General features: G+C 45.3%; 1 protein-coding gene across 2 annotated transcripts in view; it reads left to right on the top strand.

Annotated features, from left to right (window-relative positions):
* trabd2b (TraB domain containing 2B) overlaps positions 1 to 21,607 on the top strand; it is a gene marked incomplete at both ends in the record, with an annotated part of 76,545 nt that overhangs the window by 45,643 nt on the left and 9,295 nt on the right. For both annotated transcript variants that reach the window (XM_083970845.1, XM_083970846.1), the window contains one exon: positions 3,170 to 3,344. In XM_083970845.1, the coding sequence (XP_083826971.1) occupies positions 3,170 to 3,344 (175 nt within the window). The remainder of the gene's footprint in view (positions 1 to 3,169; positions 3,345 to 21,607) is intronic.

A 21,607-nucleotide genomic window follows, 5' to 3' on the forward strand; every position in this document is an offset into this window, starting at 1 on the left:
CAGGGACACACAAGTGAAAGTGAGACACAGATGAAACAAAATGTGAAGAGAGGATAGAAGTAAAAGGGAGTAAAAAAAAAAAAAAGTTGAACATAGTCAAATGCATTAAGATTTAAAATCAAATCTGAGGAAGGGAAGGGAAATGAAATGAAATGAGTGAAAGACAAGAAAAAGAAACAGTGAAGAAAACAAAATTGAACAAAACATATATAAAGGATGACAACAATGGAAAAATGTAAGTATAAAAAAGAAGAACATAAAAAAAAAACTTAAAATAGGAAAATCAAAGAGAAAGGAAAGAAAGAAAAGAAATTGCTGGCGAGACAGACTGAGAAAGTGAGAGCAGAGCAGAACCAGTAGTGAGGAAGGGAGGAAATATCTCACTGTCACTCTACATTTCCTGTGCAGGTTGGGGATAGAGAGCAGCTAATGGCCTTTCCTCTGATAACTTATCTGCATTCGCCGCTACACTCCCACCTTGACCCCTCTCCGACCGAACACTTTTGTCTCTCGTCATGACACACTCACGCTATCCTCACTCATCAGAGCCATAATGAAGTGTTGCTTCTCCACCTCTCTCCCTCTGTTAACTTATTCACTCATATTCAGCATGAAGTTCTGTCAATTTGGATGAACCTGGGTCACTCAGTCTGAAAAAGCACAGGCATTACGAGGCTTCAGGCGACAGATGTGTGTGTGAATGTGGGTCTCAGTTCCTGTATGGAGAAGCAGATGAGTAATGTGGATTTTGTCATTCAAAGCATTTGGATCAGATCAAATTTTGAAATTAAAAACCGCCCAAAATGTGAGTAAAACGTAATTGTAATTGGAAGCACCCTGTTAAGCACCCCACACATACAGTCCAACACCATCATCTCCAGAGTTCTCAACCAGAGTTTTCTTTTTCAACAATTTATCTATGTGTCAAAACACAGTACCTATGTTACCCACAATGTAGCTCAACCACTGTACTGTAGATCAGAGACGAGGACTGGGATGAAGTCTGAGGTCCTCACATATCCAAACATGTGTTCATTTCCAAACTTCCTGTCCTCAGTCCTGATGCTGACTTCACTGACATCACTTTGTCATAATCAATTTGTCAAATTCCATCTACAAAAGGGCTTTATAGAGCTGTTTTACATGCAGCAACACTCATCGAGACCTGTAAACACACTTTGGCTTCTTATAATGCATATCACAAATGAACTGAATAAATATCCAATGTGGAGCCTTTGAAGGGTTATATGAAACAGACGCTAGGAGCAGTAGAGCGAGTGAGTGAGAGAAAATGTGTCATATAGATTCACATGTGGTACAACGAGTGAAAGCTGCAGAGTCAAAGGAGCCAACAGGAGTCAGGGCACAAGCAGAGGCTCCACTCAAACATTAACTGCTCAAAGGTCATTTTTAATGAAGAGAGATGCCGAAAATGAAAGGAAGGGAAGCACCCTCCTTGTAGCTGGTGAACCACCAATCCCCTCTGAAACTCTCTGTGTGCAATATTGAGCTTTTACAAATCCCAAAGATTTAACATGAATTCAAATCATGAGTTTGGAATTATGTGGTTTTAGGGAAAGGAAATATGGGTTGTATATGTTGGAGGAGATTTGGTCAAATATATGTGATTGTGGTGACAGTAATAGTGGTATTAGATGCAGAGTTTCAAAAATTGGTCAATTTAATCAGAGGAACTTCAGATGTCATGAATGTCAGACACTATAGTGAGGCAAAAAAAAGGGGTTATATTTACATTAAGTAAAAAGCCAAACATGTGAATTAAAGAACATGGAAAAGATAAGTCTTAGAATACAGTACCTCCGGGTTCCAGCTGTTATTTAATTTACAATTCAGTTTTTCTGAACTCAAAGTATTGAGTATAAGGTACTGGACAGAAAACAAAAGAATTATGGGTTCTCCTTGTTGAACTGAATTCAATTTGAATTTTTGCTTTCCTCAGCAGCTTAACACACATGACATTTGTTCTGCAATGGAAATAACACTTTGTCCCATGCAGTTCAACCTAAACCACATTCATGAACTTTAAGTCTGGAGACTGAACTGATCTCCCATCTCGTTCTTCTCCTCAAATGTTTTGGATCATTATCTTTCTGTGTGATGAACCCCTGGCCAACTGCACTCTCTCCCTTTCCCACTCATTACTCTGATATCAAAGTAAAGAACGATGGTATTGTCCTAATGTGAGCATACTGCACTACCTTGGACAACAAGGCACTGTCTTAACAAAAGTTAGGACACGATTGCTGAACGAAACAAACATTCACCAATTTCTAAATCCCCGGGAAAAAAACTGCCTTTTTGCAATTTACTTTTTTTCTGTTTGTACCATTTAGGGTTATTCACTGGACTTGAACTGCTTAAACTTCAATAAAAACTGGAAAAATGGGGCTGTTCTAAAACCTTTGACTGGGTGTATATCAAGAGAAAGAGCCAGAAAAGTCAAATATGTACGGCGATACCCTGGGAAAAAGTGAAAGAGCTGAGGACAGAGAAATAGAGACAGAGGTGTGTGTGCTTAGTCGTGTTTGTGAATTGGACAGCTAAGACCCCGGTGCCAAACCCCCGCTACCCCACCGCCGATCTCCGCTCATCCTCACAGATTAACAGCCTGTTGGATCCGCCGATGCAGCCAAGAGTGGAACAGAGCCAGTGTGGCCTGTCTCCGCACTGTCAGACTCTTAATAAATCACATAGCAATTAAGCACACATTCACACACTCACACTCCTGGATATACTGTACTTGTGCACACGCGCACTTGCCTTCACATATACAAACACGTCAGTGCGCACATTCACACGTGAAAAATCCCCCTGCACACACACACACTCACACACAGAACTGACACTTTTCTTCTCCCTCTCTATCGCCCATTCATTGAAACTCCCTCATTTACAGACGAGCCTCGCATTGGTCATTTTCTGTCAAGCTGTCACATCACAAACGCTGCTGGTTGCCAGGTCTCACACTCTCACGGGCAACATTCACATGCCAGTTTGCCACCAACACCCCCATTCAGTCCTCTCCTTTATTTCCATCTCCATCTTTTCTAAACACCCTCTCTTTCTTCTTCCTCTCTCAGTGTTTGATGTACACTTAAAAGGTTTTTTGAAATCATAATTTTCTCTCCGTCTTTCTCTTTCCCCTCAGCTGCCTCACTTCATCAACAGCTCTCTGCCAGCTCATGACCGCATGACGGCCCAGCAAATTGACAGCTACTTCCGCCAGGAGCTCATCTACAAACGCAACGAGCGAATGGCTCGCCGTGTGTCCGCCCTGCTGCAGAGGAATCCTAACCAGACGTTCTTTTTCGCTTTCGGCGCAGGTAAGAGACTGAAATACATGAAGGGTGTTCAGGAGCAGGTTCAATTTCTCGCCTTGGGAAAGGTTGAAAGGCTGCATCAGCTGACCTTTGACCTGCTGGTTCGGGGATGTCTCTCTAACTCCAGGCTAAGCAACATGAGAAACCATCAGAGCGGCAACTCTAACCTGAATCTCTATTTTGCATTTAATGAGATCTTTCCAAACACATTCTGATTAGAGCTGAGAGTGTGTGTTTGCATGTAATTGCGAAGTGAAAGAGAGCTCAGGTTTGCTTTTATCTGGAGCACTGAATCTGTCAGCGCTAATACGTGTTTATGGTGAATAATTTGCTCTCTTTTGTGTTTGAAAGCAACACTGGAGAAAAAGCAGGACAATAATCGTGTACAATGGTTCCCAGATCTCTGGCATACACGAAACTGTGTGTCTACACAAGTGTGCACAGACACACACACACACAGACAGAAGTCTCAATTACAGCCAACTCCCACCTCAGAAATGAAGAAACCATGAGCTGTTTGTTTCAATTAGCATTCCTGGCTAATGCTGCTAATGTTTCCTGAATGGTGTAGTGTATCCTGAGGGAAGTGTGCGTGTATATCAACACACGCACACATGTAAGCGTGTTTGCCCACAAAAACAGGTGGTGGGTGGGTGTCTGTGCGTCTGTTTACTGTACGACTGTGTGTCTGTGTTTGAGCATCTGTAAATGGGTGGTACCACCTCTAGGGTGTGTGTGTGTGTGTGTGTGTGTGTGTGTGTGTGTGTGTGTGTGTGTGTGTGTGTGTGTGTGTGTGTGTGTGTGTGAGAGAGAGAGAGAGAGCGAGCGAGAGCATGCAAGTGTGTATACCACAGTGTATGATTAATGCTGAATGCCTGGTTCCTTCCTCTGAGCATGTCTTGCTCCCTCTGCTCTTTGTGCTGTTTGGACAAGGCCACTGTTGCACCATACAGCTTCCATGTGTGTGTCAGAACATTTGAAGTTTACATACAGTATATACTATGACTAGTGTGGAGGTATGGATTCATGCAGCAATACAGCAAGAAAAAACACAGAAAGATGAAGAAAGAAGTGCTGTTGATAAGTCCTTCTCCTGTTACACACTGTGTTGAAACAATGAAATAATGTGAGGCTCGGAAAGCCAAAGAACCAAGTCCAACTATTTCAAGCTAAAAAAAAGGCATTATTCAGTTGGAGAGGAGGAGGTGAAAAAAAACTATGTTTGCTATTAAAAGCTGAAGAAGGGATGTTATATAAAAAAAAAAACAATAACATTATCAAAAAAGACTATTTATGTCAAAAACGTACATAAAATCAAAAATATACATATATAATAGGTGTTAAAACCATAACTGTATTGTGTTATATTTGATTGTATGCAGCCAGCTTATGTATACGTATCGAGTTGCAGGGTTGATTGACTAGATGCTGTTGGACGAAGACAGTGAAACAGGGGGAAAACATTTCTTGTATACTACAAAAATCCGTATGTCTAAATTCCCTTGCAAAGAGAGGTAGTTTTAATGGGCAGATGCTGGATGTGAATATGTATACAGCGACTGTTTGAATGCGTGGAATGGCAGTGTTGAGAAAAAGGATGGTACTCAGCCAAGAAACCCTGAGAGGATAAACAAGTGGCTGTGTATGGCTGTGCCTCTGACTATGCCAGCTATGCAGGCTAGAGTACCAACAGTTCCTAACAGGATTTTTTTTTTTACTGGAGTACATAGTGATATGATGGGATGCTAAAGTGTTCAAAAACCCCATCCACATAAAGCTGACATTTGTCCTCCTTCACTGCTAATAACACTATCTTGTGTCGTTTAGGAAACTGAGGTGAACCAGCAGGGATTTGTTTAGCCTAATAAGAAAGACACATTTTACCATTAAAATCTGCTCTCGTGTAGCCTCATGTTTTCCAGGCTGGCCTCCTTTAAAACGTTTGCCCTTCAGTAAAGCAGCTGTGTGTTAGCTTCCCCTTCCCCGTGTGTCCAACCTGGCCTGGATAGACGGGAGGTGAACACGTGTGTCGGGTCACCTACAGGCTACAGCGTTGTGTGAGAGAGAACTGACAGCTGGTGTGAAGTGATAAGAACCATTACAGTTATAGCCTGCTACGTGTATATACACACACACACACACACACACACACACACACACATACATAGTAAACATAGAAATCTCAGCAAAGGCCTTGGGAAAGAAAAGAAGCAGATAGCAGTCGATGAGGTCCACATTCATTCACTTGAAAGAGCAAGGAAATTTGTTCTGTACCTTCATCCGACTTTACACTCACAATCTGCATGTAATTAGTCTCTGATTTACTACAGCAGCAGCTAATTATACACCTAGGTATTGGGGCTGCCTTCTAAGTTCATATAAGGAGAACTTCAAGAAGCTCAAGGGGGGAAAAAATCTAAATCTAGTGACCTTATAATAGAAATAGTCTTTTTTCTTTCTTTTTTTAATTATTAAACCTGCATTTAACTACTATAGAATGTTACTGATCCAATAATGATCATTTTTAGAGCTTTGTAAAAGTAGTGCAGTGGAAGTCATTAAACACACTTCTAAGTGAAAGAGAAAGTCATTGAAGCTATTGTCATTCTGGTACATGCACATAATAAATTCAAAGTTTAAATGTAACGGCCACACAGTTATAACTTAATAATTGCAGATCTATATCATATGGTTTATGAATTAAATCCTTTTCACCTTCACTGTTCCTTAGCACGTATGCCTACTGTACTTTTATAGTAATAGTAAATCCTACTTCACATCTGTGTACCACACTTGTCATGTCCCCTCCCATTAGTTTCTATACTGTTGTAAAGTCAGACACATTAAGGGAGGAAATGCACTTCACTGGTTTCACTGGAGTTGTGTCACAGATGACGAACTCCAGGCTGTTGTGTCTGTTTGATAAATGCCATGCAAGTCTCTTAATCCGAATTTACCAAAAGTAAGACGCAAAAGGCTTAATAAACTGGCTTTAATAAAGTCTCTTCCATGTTGCAATCACAAAGCGTCCTTTCTCCCCTCTCGTACTTCTGTCTTTAGAATGCTGACTCATGTCTTTACGGTCCTGTAACTGTCCCTGCTGGTCCCAGTTTCCCTCTGGCCGTAACCAGCCATGAAATTTTATCATCCAGTGATGCCAGGATGTATTAAGTGAAGGCTATAGGACTCCCAGAAATCTGACTGTGCTTGCATGGCTCTTGAAGTTTTTTTGGGGTTTAGCTCTGGAATTGAGCTATAGCTGAACAAGTTCTGCTCATAGTGTGATTGCAATCTGACCACAATGCATAGTTTGAGTAATGAAGAGAAATAAAAAAAGGACTGGAGGTGTGAGGGTTAAGATTATCCAGACATAAATACAACCTGGGGAGATGTATTACAGCCATTTTCAGACCAAATGTGGGCGTTTAATAATGTGATCACATAAAATCCAATCTTTATGGTCAGATCACAAAATCACATTAACATGACGTGTGTAACTGCAGGCACAGGGCTCATGGTATATGGCTTATTCTTGTGAATTGTAAAATGGAATAATCATAACATTGGACTGGAGAGGTTTTTGGACTCTGGCTCTACTGTATGTCTCATGAACTCCGTTACTACAACCGTTCAGTTTGCGTGTCTCTTTATGTCTGTGTCAAGTGGCTGTTTTTGTGTTTATCAGGTTGCATTTCTTCCATGCAACAGATAAATATTAATGGCCCCTCTAGCTGCCTTCGCCTTGGACCACTCACTTCCAGTCTGAACCTTGTCCAGAGCGCCGAAGGAAAACAGGACTGTCAGGGGAGAGAGCCGGGGCAGCTCTCGGGTCAAGGCCCTCTAGAGTTACCGATGTCGTAGTCTGATCCAGGGAGTTTTTTTCACGGGGTAATTAAACTATACGACGTGTGTATAAAGTGGTTCAGGCAGGAAATCCATCGCAGCTCAGCTCAGCACCTTACTTCCCAGCCTCCCCCTTTCCTCTCAATGTACACCTACACCTTCCTGTAGCATACTGTAAGTGCTTTTATGTGCAAAATGTATGCTTTTGTCCTTGCTAAGTCTTTTTCTCTACCCTCTTTCCCTCCATCCTGTGCACATCTGCATGCACATGCACACTCTCTCTCTCTCTCACTCACACACACACACACACACACACACACACACACACACACACACACACACACACACACACACACACACACACACACACACACACACACACACACACACACACACACACACACACACACACACACACACACACACACACACACACACACACACACACACACACACACACACACACACACACACACACGTCGTAACAGAGTTATTTTCTTCACTTTCTCCGACAGGTTTTTAATACAAATTACAGAGGTAAAAGAGCTCCAGCAGGCATAATTGAATTACTCCAAGCAGTATAAAAGAGACTGACTGAGCAGTATTACCCTCTCACTGGAACCTGCTGTTGGGCCAAGATTTTATGATATCGATGGTCTACAGCAGCAGCTCAGTCAACAGTCATATTTCACTCAGTAATTCAAAATGTATTTTGAATGGCTGAATTCATATGTACTGAGCTTGTATTACTGCAAGTTTACGATTCAGTAGTAGCTCCATATTTTCGCTTCATACTTTTAGGTCCAGAAATTTAGTTTCAGTCTCACTGCTCTTGAAAGTCGCTGTGAATGCTGGCAGCATAGCAACAAATAAAAGATAGACTTAACTATTAGCTTGTGAAGAAAGTTAGTAGCTAAAACCAGCTGGAGACTGACTATTAAATATTACTGACATTTTTTGTGTGTTTCTGTCCCAAAAAAGAAAAGAAAGGGGAAAAAGGACAAAGAGAAAGTTGAGAGTGAGACAGCTTTAAATTAACAGTCTGACTAAGCTCATTAGTTTTTTTTTTTGCTAAGGGAAGATTGACAGCATTCAGGTCTGTCTGCTAAATATGAAGTCACAGCCAATAAGCTAGTGCAGTGGAAAGACTGGAAACAAGGGGAAAATGTCAAACCGTTTCTTTTTGAAGTCAGTAACTGTGTCACTAAGTGAATATAAAAACATTTCTATTCAGCTTTTCCCCTCCTCTTTCCCCACTGTCTCCTCACAGTCTCTCATCCCCTTCCTGAATGCCACTGTGGTAACTGCTGTTCACTATTACTACTAAGTATTATGTAATGGAGACCAATCAGAGACACCCACTGTAGCATGACGTAGCGTTCCTCACGAGGCCAAGTGAATGCATCACAATTTCCCCTTGGACAGAATGACACAGCAACACCAGATGATAGCAGTAAAAGGAAAAACATGCTGGCAGCCACTCCGTATACACACATTGGACACTTGTTCTGTTGCTATTGTAAACAGATGCAATCCTCAATACGTTTTTTTCCATCACTCACTCACCAAACTATGGATTCTCCGTCAACCTCTCTCCACAATTGCACACAGATGAATTAAAACACAGCCATTTTTACACGCAGGGTTATCATTTGTGTGGAGGAGTGGGGCAGTGCTGCGAGGGTAGGCAGTATGTTGTTGCAGCTCTGTGGTGTGCTTCAGCAGGTTTTCATTTGCCAGTTTCTGGCAGCCGCTGCCTGCTCTTATTGAAAACATCCCATGGAATTTCCTGACGCTGCCACGGCCTAGACACCACTTCGCACACAGACACACTCACACGTGTGTTTGTGTATGTTTGCGACACAAAGTCATATGATCCGTAGAGATATTTATCGCCAAAAAGAGCAGTTACTGTTAAAAATACACATGTACTATTGTTTGTTTTGAAGTCTGAGCCACCTCGGATCCCTTTGCTGAAAGCTGATTTTTGTGCGTATGTACTGCTGCAGAGGCCCGATAATGGCCCATTGTGCAGGCAGAGCGGGACCATGTGTTTTGCAGTCGTTTGTGGTGTTGTGGTGTTGAAGTGATGACTGAGAGAGCCTGCCTGGCATGCATGTCACTTTGTCTTTGTGGCTCTTCCTCTCTTAGTGCATATCTGCTTTTCTCAGCCCTTTTCCTTGTCTGCCTGTCTCTCTGCCGGTCCCTGTCTGCCTGCAGTCCAGTCCAGTCCGTCTTTAGCTCTACTCTCACTCTTTCTACCTGTCTCTCTGTCTCACTCGCCAGTAAACTTCTATGCTCTATCTGTCCTTTCCATCTGGTGCTGTCTCGCCTTTATTAAGCTGACGCCATCCTTTGCTGCTGTCTAGCTGTGTCTCTTCTGCTTCATGCTGTCTTGCCTTTCACACACACAGAGCAGATAGGCCTGCGTTTTATGAAACCATGGAGATCCCATGTATGTGCACCATGTGTCGTCCTCTGCTCAGCGGAGAAGACACATGAAGGAGCGATGCATTGAGGTGAAAATGTCTCACTCACACGCATACTACTTGCCTTAGAAACTGTGTAGTTAAATTTTCATCAAAGTAACAGAAAAAAAAAGGATTTCGAAAGTTCTTGCCTCTATTTTATCTGCTTGTACTGTATGGAACTATTTTCTGGACAATTTGTTGTTTACTTTTTGAAAAGTAATCTTAAACAGGTTGTGATATCTCATACCAACAAAACTGTTTCATTGTGTTAACAATAACTAACATCAGGGTTTTATTAAATATCAGGCAAGGAAACATTTAGTTTTGCAAAAATAATCACCTAAAAAGTCTAAAATGTTTGTTTTTTTAAAGATTTTTTGACTCTTATGATCTGTTTCATGGTTCTATACTCACTATTTGTGAAACTATTGTTAAAAAATATGTTGAGTTTGTCTGCATCATATGAGTAAAGCTGGCTTGAGACATTTCTACACGTACCTTTCAACTACACACTGGCAACAGAATTAGCACCACTAATGTGATACCCATGTAAGGTTATGTCGTCCTGTAAATGTTCAGGAATGTAACTTTGTAAGATTGCGTGGAAACCGTCTTATGGTAACTCTTAGCTTTACTGGTTTGCTTCTCTGCTCTAATTAAATCAGTGCAGCTCATTAGCTTGTTCAAAGATTACACACTTCATTAGCAAGTGAAAGAACATCTCATAGCTTATTTAGAGCCAATAAGCTTAATGCTACATTTCATAAACACATGGATGCTTCAGTCTTTGCTCGCTTTGATCTTTTGAGCTTTAAAATTGGCAGACTTGCACCCAGCAGTAAGTATGTAGAGCAAAGAATACAAAGGTTCACTTTCTTGGGAGCCAATAGTCAAAGCTGGGTTTCCTAATAAGTGGTTAATTGCATTCACCTGTTGTCCCAGGTGTAAATCATGTCCTGATTAAATGGCAGGAATGAAAACCAGCTGGCCTCAGGGTCCTGAGAAACGCCTGCTTTGAAACACACACGCACGCACGCATGCAAGCACGTGCATACTGCAGGCTACATGCAGTCACATGGTGTACCTGAGCTCATGTCTGCTGGGCAGTATACAGTATGTTTGTGTCACATGTGCACAAAAATGCGTGGGCACACACAAAAAAGCACAAAGCTGACATGCACGTGAGCATGGAAATCTCAATGTGCCCTCTTCTGAACTGCAATTTTAACTAAAGGGTGGAGGAGAGGAAATGAACTGAGGATACAAAGATGAGATGAGAAAGATAAAGACCCCCACGAGACAGAGCTCAGTGAGGATATCATGGCTTCTTCCATCATGTGTCGTGTGTCTTTCTCCACTGGCTGACCAGCTGCTTGTCCCCAGCAAGGACAGACCATACAGCTGACAGGAATACAAACATGGGGGCAATTTTTACTAAATGTTGTTAGCCTCACTGTAGCTCACCTCCTTCTCTGTCTTTATTTCTTTGTGCCTTTGAATTCCTCCTCCTCCTTCACCACCACCACTTTCTCTTTCCCTCTCAGTGCCTCTGTGTTTTTCCCCTCACCTCACCCACTTTCTTCACTTTCTCTCTGCCCACCAGGAGAGTTTTACAGGCTGCAGCAGCAAGCTCAACACAGTCTAAATATTTAAACGTGGGGAATCACTTTAAAGCTTCTAACGCTAAAACCACTGAGCCCTCCCTCCAGCCTTTCTGACATGGACCGGTGTCAGGCCCACCACATGCAGCAGGCGGCCTCTGGATGTGATCCCCCCCCAACTCTCTTGATCTCCGTATTTGACCAAAAAGTCAACCAGAACCTGGACGCGAACAGCCCAACAGCTGTCACTCATAACACCTCAGTGTGGTGCACGCGGAGACAGACAGACGTTGTAACGCATGCATAGGAAGTGAGGTCATTATAGAGATGAGGAGTGACTGAGAGATGTGGGAGGGTGAGGGGGGAAAGATGCCAGATTGCCATTATTCCCTTTCTACAAACCCAGAGCTGGGCTGGGAGGAGGAATTTACAATTGTGCTTTTTTAGATTTACACATCAAGTGAAAGTGTTGCTCTGTTTTCAAGGCAGTGGTTCAACTATTTCTGAACCGCCGTGGGTAGTTGTTTCACCGGCTTCGCTCTGTTAATCCAAAGGCTGCTGTGTGATTTATAGAGGGATCCTGGTACTGCAAAACTGTAAATGGAAATGCACAGCAAGGCGCGGGGATGCTGGGCTTATTAAAATCTTTGCTGTATTACTCATGTGTTGTTCAAGGAAAGAGCCGTAGTGCTTTACAGGTCAAGTCGGAGAAACACTTTCCCCTACATGCTGTAAACAAACATACAAGCGATAAAGACACAAAATGGAAGACAACGCACACTGGCCGACACATAAACAGATGGTAAGCTCATAGAAAAACCTGATAAGTGAATACAATTGTACCAAATTAGTCACTTAATGGGCTGATGAGCATGCAAAATATGTGACATTTGCCATCACCAGATCTCAACCCAAATCACTCTACATTGTGCTATGTCACCCTTCGGATTTCCGTTGTTACATGCCACAAACTGTATCTGTATAATGTTTACTGTAGACAAAGATAAAAAAATAAAATAAAAAAATACACACAGGAAATTTCTTATTTCCTGTCAACAACTGTGGATTCTGGTGTCCAAAAAAAATTTAATTGCTCAGCATGTAGCTAAAGCTGATGCTCATGCTAGTACAGGTTTTTATACATTTAAATATTTTGCTACATAGGCCTAGTATCATAAAGGTCTTAGGCTGAAGCTGCGTGTAGCTGGAAGAGTTAGCATCTTCCATCAGAAAAAGGGAAAAATGTAAAGTGAAGGACAGAGCTTTTACAGTATCATTACTTTATTCTCTGATATAGTCGTATCCAGGACCGATGTTTATGGGAGAAAGGTTGTAGAACTTTCCAGCAGCCGTTGCTGTTAATTCATTGATCACGCGTGATACGTGTTAAGTGCACTCCCAGACCGCGTGCGTAGGAGCATGCGCAGTGTGCCACAAGGCATAGACCTTTTTTTTCTACCTCATTTCTGAGTGAGTTATTGTCAGGACCGGTACGCCTCGTCGGTGAGTAATGTTCAATGCAACTGTGAACTAGAAATAATTTAATATGAATATCTGTATGATGTTTACAGTACATTTTGTGTTTGTGTTTACCTTTTAGGTTTACAACCTAGTCGAACCTATTTACTAGTCGAAGCTAGTCAAGCTAAACCCACGGTGAAATGTTAGCTGTAGCAGGCAGGCTAACCATCGGATACCGTGTGTGAACAAAAATAAAAGAAGAAAAGAAAAGAGACTCGAGTTGTTCCCGCCGTACTGTCCTGGCTATACCCTTCCAGAGGGGAGTTTACTAGAGAAGAGATAGCTCGGTAGAAATCTGGACAGTTGTAAACCGCCGTCGGAGCCGTGCAACGGAGTACACAGCGCCGAGCGGAGGACGGTCATCGTTGAGAACCAGCGCCGGGACCGGAGACCCGGAGCCGGGTGAGCACGCGACTGTAAACAACGCCACTACAACGGACGAGCCGAAGCCGAGAGCTAACGGGGTCGTTAAAGTGCGGAAGAATCACCGCAGCTGTAAGTAAGGCTGTGTGGATTGTATGAGAAGCTACAGAGCTGATAAAGTGACTTTTTCTGAGTGCTACTTCGTGCTAACTTGCTACGCTAAAGGAGGCTAAAGTTGCTACTAAATAGCCACAGAGACTGTGATATTGTGATGAAACGTTGCTACAAGCCGCCGCTAACAGGACTGTAATGTGTGTGCGACACGGTTTCCAGCCATAACAGCCGGCAAAAGACGCAACGCTTGTGTGCCGTTCCGGACGAATCGGTCGTTCGAACGGATCTTTCGAACTGAGCCGTTCATTTGGATGAACGAATCTTTTTATGAATCGAACGATTCTTTTTGCGAATCGAACCGAATCGAACGATTCTTTTTGCGAATCAAACGATTATTTTTGCTGCTAAAGTGATTCTAGTGATTCCTGAGTGGAAAACAAAATGGCGGATGACAAGTCAAACATAGAGAGCCTAAAGCAGAAGCGTTCAAATGCACAACGGAACTTTACAACACGGATAAACCGCCTTAGTGTCAGTGCTGGCCGTTTACGTGAAGTTGACCTCTCACAAGAGTTAACAAGATTGAGAGACGATTATGATAAACTCCTTGATGCCAGTAACGAATACATCGACGCACTGGGGCAGATAGACCCAACAAGCGACGACAGTGAATCACAGGACGCTCTAACAAGGAGAGACGCTAGTGAGCAAAAGTTCTTTGAAGGTGAAACCATGGTTATGGAGATACTGTGGTCAAAGTATGCAGCGCCAGACATAGATGCTCTTGTCGCACAGTTCAAGTCGGCTTTTGGTCAGGCTGAGGCACTCTGGAAAGACAAAGTAGTGCCATGGACGCAGCAAGGGGTTGAAAGTGGTAAACTGGATAGAAAACTCCATGAGCTCAGGAACACTGTGTATACCTGGAGAGACTATCGACCACATGGAAAAGATAAGTGGACACTCTTTCTGTCGTTGAAAGAGGACAAGGAGCAACTGATGGACGAGTGGACATGCCGACGGGATACAGAGGAAATGAAGAGGCGCGGCACTGCAAACGACGAGGAAGAGGATGAAGATGTTGGGGGTGATAACACGGTCGGTGTTACCGACAGTCTCACAGCCATTGATGACATCACTGTTACCCAACCAGTAACCCTCGCTACCGCTACCTCACCTGATAACACCCAGCCAGCTGTTGTTACTTCGCTCAGTGATGGGCAGGGAACTGTATATGTTACAAGTCCTCCTCCGTTCATTTCCACCGACAGAGCAAGCATCATTACCAGCGCTCCTCAAGTGGTCACTATCAGTAATCAACCGCCAAGCAGCTACGCAGCACCTGCCATACTCAGCACTCCTCAACGGACGTTTCAGCCCAACCTGCAGTCAAGACAATTGGACGGTGGACTCAGTGTTGGTTTTGCTCTACCTCCAACCCTCTCCAGCACGCCACAACTGCTGAGCACTCACGTAGCTCCACCCGCCGATCTCAGCATGGGGCAAGGGAGTGACGTGCCACATAGCGGTTCTGGTGCGTACGCCGGGGGAGATAACAGCTACCAGTGGGCGCGACCTAAAATAAGACTCACACCCATAAGCTTGCCTAAATTCTCCGGGGATAGGAGGGACTATTGGCGTTGGAAGACTGAATGGGAGAGTATCCAGGCACAAGCGGAACCTTCAGGATCACGTGAATGTAAGAAACTTCATTTGCTAGACAGCATAGATGAGACTGTAAAAAGTGAACTCAGACTGTTGCGTTGCAGAGATGCAAACGATATCTTCAGAGAACTAGAGAACCATTATGGTGACAAAGCGCAAACAGCCGAAGAGATCGTGATGGAGCTACAGTCCCGGCCTGCTGTCAAGAACCACAAGCCACGAGAGACGTTGGAGTTAATCTTAGCAGTGGAGAGGGCAGCATTGGATCTTACGGACCTGGGATGTGTAGACGCTTTGCAGAACCAGCTGGTTATTAGGTCTCTAGAAAGCAAACTACCTGATGTCATGAAGAGAGAGTGGTTGATGTGTGTACGAAACCCTGGTAACAATGTCCATCCAGGAAACCGTTTCGACAGGCTCTTACTGTTCCTGGAAGACCAAAAGTCGTTACTCGTGAGGTTGGAACAGTTGCTACCCAGCAAGCCATGGTCGGCTAACGCTCCTGAGAGACCAAGCTACCGGGAGAAACCAAGTGACAGAAGGAGAGAAAAGAAGTCGTTCACAAAGACTACAGCGAGTGAAATTAAGAGAGACTCCCCGCTGTTACCATGTGCTGTGTGTGGTGATGAAGAACATGGAGGAAAACTGTTTCGCTGTAAAGTTTTCAGGAAAGCCACCGTTCCAGAGAAGAAAGCACATGTGAAACAAGCAAGAGCATGCACAAAGTGCCTGGATGTTCACAGAGTTGACGGCACCTGTACTCCAAAGTTCCTCTGTCGCAAGGAGGAGTGTAGGAAAGGTGACACTCCAGCGGACCACCACTACTTCCTCTGCACTAAAGCACCAACAAAGAGGGATGCTGCTAAGAGGGAGAACAAAGCAGAGGAAAAGAAGGGACCTCGTGGTCCAACAGAGGAGCAAGAGGCTGTGTTCGCCGAGTTAGGACTGACTCCCCGCCAGCTGGAAGCTGTCCGCAGAGCCTGTACAAACAAGGCAACATCAAGAGTGTTTACTGGCAAGGATCCGATAGAACAGAGCGGCTTAAAGGAGCATCCTGTTCTCATGATGCTCGTACCTGTCACAACGAAGAGAGGAGACGGTCTTGGAGCCTTGGTCGATCTCGCCTCAGACACTAATTACATCACACATCAAGCTGCGGAGAGACTCGGACTGATTGGTGTACCGATCTCGCTTGTTGTGTATGGTGTTGGCACGATGAAGGTGAAAGTCGACACAAAAAGGTATCTTGTGACAATAAAGGTGTGGACTTCACGAGGGACCTTGAAGCTCCACGAGATGATCTGCTACGGGATGGAGAACATCGCCAAAGTGGATCGAGTGGTGACATCAGAGCGGTTGGAGCAGTTCTTCCCGGAGGTGAAGCCAGGAGAACTGTCCCGTCCAGAGAAGATAGATCTACTGATCAGTACTCGAGAAGGCAGATTAGCCCCACAGAGACTGCAAAGAGCTGGTGACCTGGTGCTATGGGACGGTCCTCTGGGCAAAACTGTGAGTGGTGTGCATCCAGATCTTTTCGAAGAGGTTGAAGTAACCACCTGGCGCTCAAAGACGCACTTCGCTCACTCCATGAAGACAGTAGCCGTTAAAGTTGAAGAACACTTTGCGGGAAAGACAGAAAGCCACCAGGAACAAGAAAGCTGCCTGGAAGTCCGGACGACAGCAGCTTGCAATAAGGAGGTTCTTGAGTGGCTAAAGTGGGACAGCATCGGAGCTGCCTGTGACCCCGCCTGCGGAGGGTGTCGCTGTGGCAAGTGCCCACCGGGAGGAAAGGAGATGTCGCTGGCCGACGAGAAGGAGCTGGAGATAATACGAGCTGGCCTGACCTACCGAGAAAGTGACACTCACAGCAACAAGCCGCACTGGGATGCGAAGTATCCTTGGAAGGAGGAACCAGCCTCTCTTCCTAACAACCGAAAAGCCGTGGAAGCAACGTTCTTGAGGGCTGAGAAGCGGCTCATGAAAGACCCCATGTGGAAGGAGGCCTACATGAGACAAGTCCACGAGATGGTGGGGAGGGGAGCTGCTGTTAAGCTCACCAAGGACGTGATGGACGGCTGGAAAGGTGCCGTGTGGTGGGTGAGCCATCTAACCGCACCAAACCCCCACTCAGTGACTACGCCAGTGCGCCTCGTCTGGAATAGCAGTCAGGAGTACAGAGGTGTGAGTATGAACAGCATTTTACACAAAGGCCCAGACGTTCTTAATCCCATCAGGGCAGTGCTTCTCAGATTCCGAGAAGGAGAGCACGCAGCCATCGGAGACATCACCAAGATGTATAATTCTGTATGGCTGGAGGAACAAGAGGTCCATGTGCATCGGTTCTTGTGGAGAGACTCACCAACAGATGAGATTGAGGACTACGCTGTTGTGAGAGTGAACATGGGAGACAAACCGGCGGGGTGCATCGCGCAGGTAGCCATGCGAGAGACCGCCAAGTTACCCCAGTTCTCTGACATGGAGGAGGAAAGAAGAGTCATCGAGGAAGACTCCTACGTCGATGACCTCCTCACGTCTCACAATGACCCACAGTGTCTAGACAAGATCCTAGAGGGAGTGGAGAAGATACTGAGAGCAGGAGGCTTCTATCTTAAACCCTGGGTCCGGTCCGGTTATAGTGGGAGGCAGGAGGGGACAGAGTCCAAGCCGCTGACTCTAGTATTGCCCAACCAGCTAAGGGAAGAGGATAACAAAGCCTTGGGGGTTGGCTACCTCGTGCAAGAGGACAGACTCTTCGTGATGGTCTCCATTAACTTCTCCAGAAGGAAGAAGAAGATGAGAACAGAGGTTGACCTCACGGAAGAAGAAGTGGAAGTAAAAACACCAAACCCACTGACTCGTCGTGTTCTACTGAGCCAGATCGCTGGTCTGTACGACCCAATCGGTCTAGCGTCACCTGTGAAACAAAAAGGAGTGATTCTTGTGAGAAGAGCCTTCCAGGAAGCAGGCAAGCTCACAAAGGACACCTGGGATGAACCTCTTTCTGACGAGCTCCGAGGGAGAGCAATCGAGCTGTTTAAGGAGTACGCTCGTCTGAGCAGCATCAGGTTCCACCGAAGTCTCACGCCCTCCGGCTGGAGGGGTAAGCCTTGGGGCATCACGTTTTCTGACGGGAGCTGTGAGTCCTATGGTGCTGTACTGTATTTGCGATGGGAGACGTCAGATGGTGTGGTCGTCCGGCTGGTGGAGTCGAAAGCCAAGCTAACCCCGCTCGACCAGAAAGGAGACGCGGTCAAGGCTGAGGTCTGCGGGGCTGTATTCGCCGCACGCCTGAAAGGGTACGTATTGAAGCATGGGCGACTGGACGTGGAGAAGTGGTTTCACTTCATTGACAGTCAGACGGTGCTAGGAGCTATCCAGAGAGAGAGCTACGGATTCCAGACATTCTTCGCGAACCGAATCGGAGAGATTCAGAAAGCTGGGCCCGTAACTGACTGGTGGTGGATCCCAGGAGAAGTCAACATCGCTGATCTAGTCACAAGGGGATGCTCTCCTGAACAGTTGGATGAAAACTCTGTGTGGCAGAAGGGTCCTAGCTTCCTGTCTTGTCCAGTCGAAGATTGGCCCATGAAATCCGCCTCAGAAGTGGCAGCTAACGCCAGAGAGATGGTAGTTAAACTCCAGAGAAAAGCGTTTTCAGCAGTCCTCACCAGAGCTCGAGCGAAGAAGCTGTTAAACCCTGACAGACCTGGTGGTGAAGTTCCAGTGGTCACAGGTGAAGCTAGCAAGTCTCCGGAGTCCTCAAGTGATGGAGTGAAATTGACCTCAGATGAGGCCAAGCAAGCAGAGGTGCTGTGGGGAGCCTTGCTCATAGCCCAAGTGGATCCAACAAGGTACAGCTCTCTCGCTAAACTCTGTGGAGTAGTCGGTTATGTCCGCAGAGCCGTGAAGAAGTGGTTGGCCTGTATAGGGAGAACCCCTATAACATCAAAGTGGGAGGCGGTGCTGACAGTGCAAGAACTCGAAACTGCTTTCCTAGACCTGTGCCTAGCTGCCCAGAAGGGAGTTACGTTTCCTGTGTCGACAATAGAGAGGCTCGTTGTCAGAAAAGATGAAGCTTCAGGGCTCCTGCGATGCTATGGCAGAGTCCAGACCATTGCGCAGGGAGAGACCGGTGTGCCCCTGGTTCCCTACAAAGCGTGGATTAGTACCCTTCTCACACGGGTGGCCCATGAAGCTAACCACGAAGGTGTTGCTGGCACACTCCTCCGAGTGAGATCTAGAGCATGGGTTGTGCAGGGACCGAGGATCGCCAGAAATGTTATTGACGCCTGTATGCACTGTCGAAGAACCAAAGCGAGGATGTGCAGACAGGTGATGAGTGAGCTTCCCCTCGAACGAACCGAACCAGCGGCACCCTTTGAGTTTACGACACTTGACCTCTTTGGCCCCTACCTTGTCAGAGACACCGTGAAACGACGGACAAAGATGAAAGTCTGGAGTGTGGTGTTGAGCTGTATGGCTTCGAGGGCAGTGCATGCCGACATTGTGGAAGACTTGTCGACAGAAGGATTCCTGAAAGTGTACCATCGCTTCACGGCTCTCAGGGGTCACCCAAGAAAGCTTTGGTCGGATCAAGGGACTAACTTTGTGGGCGCCAGGCCGGTATTGCAGGAGCTTTATGAGTTTCTTAGTAGTATCGACAAGGATCATGTCCAGAAGAAAGCAGCAGCTACAGGAACTGACTGGACGTGGGTGTTTCATCCAGCAGACTCTCCCCACCGAAATGGGGCTGCAGAAGCGGCAGTCCATGTACTCAAGAGAGCGTTAAGCAGCGTTGGCGAAGAAGGTAACCTAACAACGCTGGAGTTCCAGACCCTGCTCTATCTGGCAGCTAACCTGTCAAACAAGAGACCAATTGGAGCTAAGGCCCAAGTACAAGACGAAACTGTGGAAGTCATAACTCCCAACACACTTCTGCTTGGACGCGCAGGACCCAGCGGGGACACGCAGGGGTTCGAGTATCCTACTTACCCTGTCGTACGTCTAAGAGCGATCCAGATCGAGGTCGACAAGTTCTGGAAGCGGTGGAGTCAACTGGCGGGTCCAGGTCTATTCGTCCGCCAGAAGTGGCACGCGCCTGCCAGAAACGTCGCAGCAGGAGACCTGGTGTGGTTAGCTGACCAGAATGCGCTGAGGGGCCGGTTCAGGCTGGGTCGAGTACTGGAGGCCTGCCCTGACGCAAAGGGTGTAGTACGAGATGTGAGGGTGAGGACATGCCAAAGCTGCCCAGTTACCAGCGGACAGTCTAAGAGAAGCCAAAGTGTGGGGAACTTCCCATCCACCATCCTCCACAGGGACGTTAGGAGGCTGGTGGTTCTATTACCAGTGGAGGAACAAGTGTAAGGTCCCCGCCACATGGTGTGTTTCGGTTATGGATCCCCTCCATGTGGTGTGTTTCGGTAAAGGATCAAGACCCCCCCCCCACCATCCTCCACATGGACATTAGGAGGCTGGTGGGGTGTTTCGGTGAAGGATCGGACAATGTCGTCAAGGACATAGCATGTTGTTTATGGACATTAAAGTACCTTGAACTTACAGTTCAGTTAATATTGACATGTAGCTAATTCATATCTAAGAATGTGAATGTGTATGAATATATAGGTAAAGTTCATATCTAGAGTCTACTTGTTTAAGATAGTTATAGTGGCCTACTTGGATTCAAGAATCAGTAGACCAAGTGGGAGGTGTAGAACTTTCCAGCAGCCGTTGCTGTTAATTCATTGATCACGCGTGATACGTGTTAAGTGCACTCCCAGACCGCGTGCGTAGGAGCATGCGCAGTGTGCCACAAGGCATAGACCTTTTTTTTCTACCTCATTTCTGAGTGAGTTATTGTCAGGACCGGTACGCCTCGTCGGTGAGTAATGTTCAATGCAACTGTGAACTAGAAATAATTTAATATGAATATCTGTATGATGTTTACAGTACATTTTGTGTTTGTGTTTACCTTTTAGGTTTACAACCTAGTCGAACCTATTTACTAGTCGAAGCTAGTCAAGCTAAACCCACGGTGAAATGTTAGCTGTAGCAGGCAGGCTAACCATCGGATACCGTGTGTGAACAAAAATAAAAGAAGAAAAGAAAAGAGACTTGAGTTGTTCCCGCCGTACTGTCCTGGCTATACCCTTCCAGAGGGGAGTTTACTAGAGAAGAGATAGCTCGGTAGAAATCTGGACAAAGGTGATGATAATTCTAGGGGCCCAGCGCCCAGTAGGGCCCACAAAACCCCAGTTGTCTAATCTTTTTATGAGTGAATTAGTCTGCATAAGACCCTGACTAATACTCATAGTAATGTTGCATTAGCATCAAAACAAAGTAAATAAAAATGATAATACATACGTAGTCTAAGAAAAAAAGTAAAAAAGTTAGGGGACATGAAGGGGCCCAATTTAGTATTCTTTCAGGGGGCCTAGAATTCCTAGCAATGGCCCTGGTCGTATCCCATAGGTTGAGTATTTCAGTCCTGAATAGAACAATGTGGTTAACTAAAAATATGCTCTTTGCCCTGTGTGTGTTACGATGGTAAGCTTTGCATACTTATTGTTGCAGCTCACACTTAAAGCATACACACACATAGCTTAATCCATACTTTACACTTTTGTCCTTGTTAATTCAAACTAAAAACAACTATGGTAAATTGTCCAACTGAGGGAGATTTCGGATCAACATG

The sequence above is a fragment of the Trachurus trachurus genome (genome assembly GCF_905171665.1).
Source record: "Trachurus trachurus genome assembly, chromosome: 4".
Lineage (NCBI taxonomy): Eukaryota > Metazoa > Chordata > Actinopteri > Carangiformes > Carangidae > Trachurus > Trachurus trachurus.